Source organism: Capra hircus, chromosome 21 (genome assembly GCF_001704415.2).
Source record: "Capra hircus breed San Clemente chromosome 21, ASM170441v1, whole genome shotgun sequence".
Lineage (NCBI taxonomy): Eukaryota > Metazoa > Chordata > Mammalia > Artiodactyla > Bovidae > Capra > Capra hircus.
Window position 1 is genome coordinate 66,195,749 of NC_030828.1, and position 9,889 is coordinate 66,205,637.

The 9,889-nt window shown below is 49.2% G+C and overlaps 1 protein-coding gene across 1 annotated transcript; it reads right to left on the bottom strand.

The window, feature by feature from the left end:
- HSP90AA1 (heat shock protein 90 alpha family class A member 1) lies at positions 4,331–9,687 on the bottom strand. Its single transcript, XM_018066239.1, has 11 exons — positions 9,544–9,687; positions 8,923–9,084; positions 8,466–8,832; positions 8,028–8,161; positions 7,417–7,737; positions 7,087–7,252; positions 6,722–6,912; positions 6,467–6,614; positions 6,035–6,303; positions 5,416–5,749; positions 4,331–5,133 (listed from the first exon to the last, which is right to left on the bottom strand). The coding sequence occupies exons 2-11, from the start codon at positions 9,082–9,084 to the stop codon at positions 5,024–5,026; spliced, it is 2,202 nt and encodes a 733-aa protein (XP_017921728.1). The 5' UTR covers positions 9,544–9,687; the 3' UTR covers positions 4,331–5,023.

Here is a 9,889-nt window from a genome sequence, read left to right on the forward strand (position 1 = left end):
GGTTTGTCTCCACCTTTTGGCTTTTATGAATAATTGTTGTTGTTCAGTCGCTAAGTTGTGTCTCTTTGCGACTCCGTGGACTGCAGGCTCTCCTGACCTTCACCATCTCCTGCAGTTTGCTTAGATTCATGTCCACTGAGCCGGTGATGCTGTCAAACCATCTCATCCTTTGCCGCCCCCTTCTCCTTTTGCCTTCAGTCTTCCCTAGCATCAAGGTCTTTTCCCATGAGTCCACTCTTTGCATCAAGTGGCCAAAGTACTGGAGCTTCAGCTTCAGCAGCAGTCCTTCCAATGAATATTCATGGTTGATTTCCTTTAGGATCGATAATGCTGCTATGAAAATGTGTGCACACATATCCTGAGGACACAGAGGGCTGACTTCACCCTTCTCTTCATATAAGAGACTTGGGCATCCTCAGATTTTGGTGTCCTTGGAGGTCCTGGAACAAAGCCCCTGAGGAATAGACACCCTGGGAGGACTGTATGTATTTTTGTGGACGTATGTTTTCATTTCTCCTGGGTACATACCCAGGAGTGGAATTGCTGGATCACATGGTAATTCTATGTTTAAGTTTTCCAGGAACTGCCAGGTGGTTTTCCAAAATGGCACGACTTTACACCCCCATCATTGGTGTGTGAGGGCTCCGGTTACTGTGTGTCCTTGTCAACACTTACTCATCTCTCTCCACTTCTGCGTGCACTTTAGAAGTCTACAAAAGAAAAGTTAACAAAGAAACTAGAAACTGTAAGTGAAAGTGTTTGTAAACTGTGAAGGTCTGAGACGAATTTGTACAGAGATATGAGTACCATGTGCCAAACACTGAAGTACTTTGGATACAGATACTTACCAAACACATCTATGTTGGAGAGCCAGGACTGGTCCTAGTGGCTCTTCCTCAGCCCCATCACAGAGGGTAGGATCGTCAGACTGAAGTGTGGGATTGCCACTGGGGTAGTGCCCTGGATTTCTCAGTGCTGTTTTTCCCATGTGTAGGGTACGAAGATAAGGCAACTTCACGGAGATGGCGCAGCTGACTTGTCACACCAAATCCACTCAAGTATTCCTGGTATTGAGGACGTTTCCCAAGGGGTGGGCCCCCCTATTCTGAAAACGCAGCCCCAGGGCAGACCACGGTGACCCTCTTTCCATCATCTAAGTGGCTGGACAGTCTCCAATCCACGCCCAAGGCTGATTGTTCAAGGCACACTGAGCAGGTTTCACCTTCTAGCTTTCTCTCATCACTCAGACGCTCAGGGGTCCCTTCTCAAGACCTAACACGTCCAGGCTCTCCAGACTTGGTTACACTGGGAAGCCCCCCACCTCTACCAGCCGTCACCCTCTTCCTGGAGCACACCCCCCCCACACCACCCCCTTGGAGCCTCCCCACACCCCTGCCTCCCTGCCCTCCCAGCTGAGCCCCTGTACTTCCAACCACAACGGGGGCTCCGTGACCTCTGCCATGGCTGCCTTCCCCAGTGATGAGTGTTTCTCTGTAGTTTTTTATTCTCTGAAATTACTTACTTGGGGCCATGCTGGGTCTCCACTGCTGTGCAGGTTTGTCTCTAGTTGCGGTGAGCTGGGGCTGCTCTTCATTGCAGTGCGTGCGCGTTCTCATTGCGGGGCCGCCTTTTGTTGCAGAGCAGGGCCTCTAGGGCGCAGGCTCTTCAATAGTTCTGGCACACGGGCTTAGCTGCTCCGCGGCATCTTCCCAGATCAGGATTTGAACCCGTGTCCCCTGCACTGGCAGGGGGATTTTTTTACCGCTGGACCACCAGGGAAACCCCCTGGTGATGCATCTTTCGTGTGTTGGTCTGGTCCTTCGCTGGTGTTCAATGAAAGCATGAGGAATCTGTGCTTGATAGCAACTAGTGAGTTCAGAGGACCGGGAGACAGCAAGGCCACGGCAGTCTAGGTAAAATTCTAGAAGGGTGAGGCCTGGGTTGGGGCTTGCAGGAGGTTACACTGCAGAAAGTATGGGGGGACCTGAGCCCAAGCACGGTGACTGGCTGAGTGGTGAGCCCCAGTTAAACACCAGGCACCTGCTAAGCACACTACCTAGAAAACGCCAGAACAGGCTCCTGAGTATTTCTATTAGCTGATTTACAAGTGAAGTAACGAGGCGCAGGACTTGCTCAGACCCGCTTCTGAATCCCTATATTCTGCTTTCTATAGCTTTGCTTTGTTTTCATTTGCTGTTTATGTACAAAACATGGTTCAAATTCACCCATTTTGTGTATTTTGAGCTGGAATTTTAATAAACACACACAGCTGTGCAGCTGTGACGTTTCAGGGCCCAAGTTCCCTCCTGGACCCCCTGCAGTCCAGTCCCCACTAGGGTCCCTGCTTTCCATAGCTGTGAAGTGAAGTCGCTCAGTCGTGTCTGACTCTTTGCAACCCCATGGACTGTAGCCTACCAGGCTTCTCCATCCATGGGATTTTCCAGGCAAGAATACTGGAGTGGGTTACCATTTCCTTCTCCAGGGGATCTTCCCGACCCAGGGATCGAACTCAGGTCTCCCGCATTGGAGGCAGGCACTTTAACCTCTGAGCCTCCATAGCTGTGCCTTACCTAAAATTCTATGAAATCTCACAGGAGGTAGTGTTTCTTTTTTGTCTGGCTTCTCTCACTTTTCTCCATTTACCTTGGTCTCTAATTTCTGCTTTCCAGCTCTCAGATGCAGGGTCTTGCATAACTTCTTGTAAAATGTATTCCTGTTTAGTATGCCATTACAATTTGTTGTTTTTGTTTTCCAGGCATTTTAAAACACTGATGACTTTTTTTCCTGCTAACAAAATTTAAGTTGTTTCATGTATTGATCTCCTGTCTTAGGACTTCGCTCTGCTGATGAATCCTTGTGCCGGTTTTGTAGATTTCTCACAACCACATAATCCCTGAGTCTTTTTCCACTCTGGTGGTCAGTGGTACACTATCTGCCTGTCAGTGCAGGAGCAGCAATGCCTGGTTAGGAAAGATCCCCCGGAGAAGGAAATGGCACCCCACTCCAGTCCTCTTGCCCATGGACAGAGGAGCCCAGCAGGCTAGAGTCCGTGGGGGTCACCATCAGTCACAAGTTAGCAACTGAGCACATTCCCATCTTGCACCATACCCACCTCTGCTTCCCAGCGCTCTGCACACTCGTCAGCGTGGGACTAGTTACGTTAGTGTGAAACACTGGACTTGGCCGCAGTAGGCTGGGGACCCCCCGACAACTGAAGGTCAGCACCAGCCTGGTGTTTGTGTCCTTTACCTCATCTTCTCACCCCCAGGGGTGGGCACCTGTGGTCTCCGTGGTCCATCTCCAGCACAGGGCTTGCTGGGGGGCAGTTCCAATTACACGCCTGCCATAAACACGCCTTTCCATAATTCAGGGGGGAAATGCTCTGTGGGCATTTTTTTTCCACTGGAGACACTTTATAGAGGACTGATACTTTTAATTTGAATGGAATTCTTAGTTTCCTTACTAGAGGTGGGAAATAAGAAAACTTGCTTTTTGTCCTTCAATTATTAATTCCTGAACAGCAGGACCACTGGCACCAGACCAGCTGAGCCACAAGGGAAGCCCAAGAATACTGGAGTGGGTAGCCTGTCCCTTCTCCAGCGGATCTTCCCGACCCAGGAATTGAACCAGGATCTCCCGTGTTGCAGATTCTTTACTATCAGGGAAGCCCTCCGGGGAGTTAAAAACTGCTGCTGCATTAGATTGGTAAGGATCAAAGATTATTGCTTACCCACCCAGGCACTTACTACCCACCAGCACTTACTATCCATGACAGACCTTCCAGTCTGTGGACTCTCCAGGCCCCTCTCAGGCTCTAGGTCCAAATCCTGGGTAGACCTCCCACCAAGTACTCTAATGCTCACCCCTGCCCTCTCCAACTGCTGTGTGCTTATGGCTGTCAGCAGCCTCCCGGACACGCCTTTCCCGAGGCTCAATGAAGAACCAGAGAACCAGCAGCAGGGACGGTTTCAGGTGGGAAGGCGTTCAGCAGCTGTGGTTCGTACGGGGAAGGCAGTAAAAGGGCGGTTATTACACATCCCCCGTTTCACCAATGCCATCAGAGTGCAGCTCAGACACTGAAATCCTAAAGCACAATGATGTTATCATAAAGTCTAACACATGGACACAAAAGCAGCAAGCTCCATTCTCCTGTCTTTTAAGTATAGAGGCTCACCCCCAAACATGTGGCTTGAGCACCCTAAGGTCACAGCAGTAGGCTCTAGGGAGGCCACACCAACCACCTGCTCCCTTGACTCTCCTCTAGGGAAGAGGCGCACCCCTCATGTTTTACATTCTGGGACCACCCCCACAAGTAAGACATCACACATTATTTCTTTTAATTCATCTGTATTTGTTACAACTTTTTGAAGCAGAATGTGACTTGAGCACTACATTTCCATTCACAAAACTTGCTCCAAGTTACCTTTCCAGCGGCTTTACAACATGCCTGGGCAGGCTTATAATTTTGCTACTCTAAACAATATTTTTCTTTGGAAAACAAGCCCTATGTATGGACAGTGACTCCAATCAAGTTGGTTCAGCTTAACACACTAACTTCTAGAGGCCTGGCACATGCAGTCATAACTACAGGGGATGGAAGTTTTAAAAAGTATATCCCAGAAGATGAAAACTTGCTGTAATAAGTGTTTCTTTTAAACACCAAGGTATATACTTCAGAACACTTCAGTGACAGAAAATTTTGGTCTACTAAAGAATCCGCTTGATAGCTAAACACTTCAGACCACAAAGTTAACAGAGGTTACACACACCTTACAACAAAGGTTAACTATTTCCATCTGTTAAAATAAGCCAACATGAAACTAGGAAAAAACAACGAGCTCTGCTTTAGTGCTAAAAGTATCACAGTATCACACTTAGTATAAAGAAATCTTATCCTCCCCTTATGCAGTTGTCATGCCATACAGATTTTAAATGTTAACAAAAATAAAGAAATACTCGAAAACATATTGGAGGGAACGGAGACAGCGCGTTGAACACACCGCCAGGCGAGCCTCGGCAGCGCTCAGTCTACTTCCTCCATGCGGGACGTGTCGTCGTCTCCTTCCAGGGGCGGCATTTCCTCAGTGACTGCAGCGCTGCTATCGTCAGCAGTGGGGTCATCCTCGTCAATACCTTTAAGGAAATAAAAAACATGGATTAAGTTTCTTCAAGCCGCATAATTAGTCCAACACTACAGGTTCATCATACCCACTTCTCAAGGCTGAGCGAATTAGAAGGGACATGAAGAAAAGGGCTTATTTACCCCCTTTTAACTCATGTGACTTCAGTGTTTTGCAAATGGAAAAACAAGAGCGCCCAACTTTGTTGAAATTGCTGAAAGTTCACCCTTTTCAACAGTCATCTGTTTAGGTTTTTCCCCAATGGTATTACACATGGTACTTGCATAAGGCTTACCAAGACCAAGTTTGATCATCCTGTAGATCCTGTTGGCGTGTGTCTGGGGATCCTCCAGACTGAAGCCAGAAGACAGGAGAGCTGTTTCGTACAACAGGATGACCAGATCCTTCACAGACTTGTCATTCTTGTCAGCCTCTGCCTTCTGCCTCAAGGTCTCGATGATGGAATGGTCGGGGTTGATCTCCAGGTGCTTCTTGGCTGCCATGTAACCCATTGTCGAGTTGTCTCTCAGGGCTTGCGCCTTCATGATCCGCTCCATGTTTGCTGTCCAGCCATATGTGCTTGTGACAATGCAGCACGGGGAGGTCACCAGCCGGTTGGACACGACCACCTTTCATAAAAAAAAAAGTATGCAGCGATAACTGGGCACAGAGGTGTTCCATTCTCAGTGCTTGTCACCACGGTTACTTGAATATTTAAGGAACTTGAGTATTAATGAATCAGAAATACTATTTGCAACTACTATTGCAAATCCGAAGCTTTGAGTTCCTTTTAAGTTCTAATGTCTTTAAAGATGTTAAGGACTATGTATATGTGACTTGTTCAAAAGACACCTAACACCCCTAAGAAGGGTTAGTAACCAGAAAATATAAGAAAAAAGACAGTATTTACACACCTTTTCAACTTTCTTCTCCAAAATGTCCTTCATGATTTTGCAGAGGTTTTCAAACTTTGTCTTTTTCTCTTCTTGTTTCTTTTTCTCTTCCTCATCTTCTGGAAGTTCCAGGCCCTCTTTGGTGACTGACACTAAGGTCTTCCCCTCAAACTCCTTCAGCTGTTGCACACAGTACTCATCAATAGGCTCAATCATGTAGATCACTTCCAAGCCATGCTTCCGGAGACGCTCCACAAAGGCCGAGTTGGCTACCTGGTCCTTTGTCTCACCTAAGAAACAGAAGTTTTATATCTTTTAACAGCAGTCTCATTTATTTTGGTTAGATTAACTCCTACTAAATTATGTGTACCACCACACGGGTAGAAAACACGTGCAACTGTTCCTATGGGACCACAAAAAGATCGACTGTCACAGTTATTGCCTGTAAGTTACCTGTGATGTAATAGATGTGTTTCTGGTTTTCCTTCATTCTTGTGCAATAGTCCTTGAGAGAAACCATCTCATCACCAGAAGCAGAAGTATAGTACCTCAACAGCTCTGAAAGCTTCTTCCGATTTTGGGAATCTTCATGTATTCCAAGCTGAAAGACAATGTTAGCTTTAGAAAGACTTTCTCTGTGTTCAATTATTTCAAAAGGAAAATCAGTTTGATTACTACTCTTAATAGTTAAATGTGTTTCTAACCAACCTTAATATTTTTAGAGAACTGCTCATAAAACTTCTTGTAGTTCTCCTTATCTTCTGCCAGTTCAGTGAAGAGTTCCAAGCACTTTTTGACCAAATTCTTCCTGATAACTTTCAAAATTTTGCTTTGTTGCAACATCTCACGGGAAATGTTCAGAGGGAGATCCTCAGAATCCACCACACCTCTAATGAAATCTGAAACAGACCAAATGCAGCCAGTCACTCCAAAGACAAAAACTGACAAATCTGTAAACCCAAAAAATCAAAGATGAATGGTTTTCCCCATGTTTAGTTTAAAAACCACGAGCTGACAGGATTAATCTCTTAGACTAGTAACAGTGACCGTTCTTCATATCAGACTATACTTACTCAGGTATTCAGGGATTAGCTCCTCACAGTTATCCATGATGAAAACTCTGCGAACATACAACTTAATGTTGTTCTTCTTCTTTCTGTTTTCAAACAGGTCAAAAGGAGCTCGTCTTGGGACAAAAAGAAGGGCTCTGAATTCCAACTGTCCTTCAACTGAAAAATGCTATAATAAAACAATCAAGATTAACACAGGGCAAACAACTTGAAGCAATAAAAAATTTCACGTATAGCGTTACCTAACAATGACTCTGGGCAAAGCATGGGGCATCGAGAACAGAATGCAGCCTCCAACATCTGCAGAGAAGCAAGCACTTAGCAGTCACTCACCTTGACCGCCAAGTGGTCCTCCCAGTCGTTGGTCAGGCTCTTGTAGAACTCTCCATACTCCTCGTTAGTGATGTCATCAGGGTTTCTGGTCCAGATAGGCTTCGTCTTGTTCAGCTCTTCTTGATCGATGTACTTCTCCTTGATCTTCTTCTTCTTCTTCTTGTCCCCATCCTTCTTCTCTTCCTCCTCTTCATCTGAGCCAACGTCTTCTATCTCGGGCTTGTCATCAGACTCCTTCTCTTCTTTCTCCTTCTCTTCCTCTTTGTCTTCCTTCTCTTCTGCTTCATCATCGCTAACTTCTTTATCACGTTCCTTTTCCACCTTCAAAGGAGGACAAATCATGTCACCTCTCCATCACAAAACTGGGGAAAAAAAGCTAAAGGAGACTGCAGCACTTACACCAATACCACCTGAGAAACACTAGTAGCCAGGAAGCTACTCACCAATTTCTGAAGGATCTATTAACAGCCCTGGGAACCTTGACAGGAGTCGACCCACCAGCCCAGAAAATCAGTGCAAGTTTGGATCTCTTATAAAAAGCACTAAGGACTAACAGGATTTCAGTTCAATCACTTTAGTAACCTACATATACAGGATACATGGAAACTCACAAAAAGAGTGATGGGATAGCCAATGAACTGAGAATGCTTCTTCACAATCTCCTTTATTCTCCGCTCCTCCAGGTACTCAGTCTGGTCTTCTTTCAGATGCAGAATAACCTTTGTTCCACGCCCCATCGGTTCTCCTGAAAAGCAAGTCCAGAGATTGAGGCCAATTTCAATCACAATGGCCTGATCAAGGCAAAAAAAAAATACTATTTCACTCTCTAGGGCAGTTATCCGAAAAGTCTATGAAGCAGAAGCTTGTGGTTACTACAACTGGGCAGAGTCTGAGGGCAGTTAACGGCCTTGCCCAAGATAACCAACCACAAGTGCATGTGCATGCTATCACCCTCCAGGCAAACAGGTTTTTAAACGCTACACACAAACTTCACCCCTTCTTTGGGGCTCCAGTGCCTACAGCACCCCACCCTGTTCTCGGGTGCCTACCTGTGTCAGTCCTCACTGTGAAGGACCCTCCTGCAGAAGACTCCCAGGCATACTGCTCATCATCATTATGTTTGGTGATGACGGTCACTTTCTCAGCCACCAAATAGGCTGAATAAAAGCCGACACCAAACTGGCCAATCATGGAGATATCAGCGCCAGCCTGCAAAGCCTCCATGAACGCTTTGGTCCCGGACTTGGCGATGGTGCCCAGATTATTAATCAAATCGGCCTTGGTCATCCCAATGCCGGTGTCCACGATGGTGAGGGTTCGATCTTGCTTGTTCGGTATGAGATTAATGTGCAGCTCTTTCCCCGAGTCTAATTTACTGGGATCGGTCAAGCTCTCATACCTGATCTTGTCCAGGGCCTATGTAAAAAAAGACACGTGATGACACGCAACTTCCCCCCTAAAACAGTGCCCTTTCACACAAACACCCCACTCCGCAATGAGACTTACGTCTGACGAGTTTGAAATCAGCTCCCTCAGGAAAATCTCTTTATTCGAGTAAAAAGTGTTGATGATCAGTGACATCAACTGGGCAATTTCCGCCTGGAAGGCGAACGTCTCCACCTCCTCCTCCTCCATCGGCTGGTCCTGGGCCTGGGTCTCCTCGGGCATCTGCCGGGGAACGCGGAGCCCGTGAGGCCACCGGCCGGACCCCTCCCCGCCGCGGTCTCGCTCCCGCTCCCGAGCCCGGGGCGCGCGGGAGGCGCCGGCTGACAAAGGATGACCTCATTCCGGGGGCCGGGCGCCGCCGCCACCGCCGCCGCCCACGCCGGCCGCACGGCCGCCGCTCGGCCCAGGCGCCCCCACCCGCGGCACGGGGACCCCCCCCCTCCGGGGCCGCAGACCCCGGCCCCCACCATCCCGCACGACCCCGGAGCCCCGGGGCCCACTCGCTCCCGACGGCGGGGGTGGGTAGGGGGGAGGGGACGGGAGACCGCCGCAGGCCCGAGGCCTGCCGGGTTAATCACGGCCGCCCCGGGCCCGCCGGCCTCAGGGGGCTCCGGGGGCTGCCCTCGCCGCCGCCCACCCGCCCCTGCATCCCCGCGTCCCCCTACAACCGCCTCCCCTCACCTTGGCTGAAGGACTAGCACGGGCTCCGCAGCGACGCAGCACCGGGACGCAGAGGCAACTGGCGCGCCGCCCCCGCGCCGTCCTTATATAGAGGCGGGCCCGCCCAGCGCGCGGCGCCTTTTCCAGAAGCCTCCCGAACCTTCCGGAAGAACCCTCCCCAACCGCCGGAGCGGCCGCGCGCCTGCGCCTGCGCACTGGAGGCCGCCCGCCCCCTCCTCGGGGCCGCGCCGCGCGCTCCCACGCCTCACGGCGCCTGCGTGCCAAGCGTGCCCGCGCCCGCTGCAGTGCGCCTGCGCTCTCCGGCGCGTTCCGGCGGGTCTCGCGCCTTCGGGTGCCGCCGTTCCCG

Coding starts and splice junctions, on each gene's coding strand:
- HSP90AA1 (XM_018066239.1), bottom strand. CDS start 9,084: ATGCCCGAGGAGACCCAGGCCCAGGACCAGCCGATGGAGGAGGAGGAG. Junction 7,253..7,416: donor AGGACCACTTGGCGGTCAAG/GTGAGTGACTGC, acceptor GTTTTATTATAG/CATTTTTCAGTTGAAGGACA. Junction 5,134..5,415: donor GATGATCAAACTTGGTCTTG/GTAAGCCTTATG, acceptor ATTTCCTTAAAG/GTATTGACGAGGATGACCCC.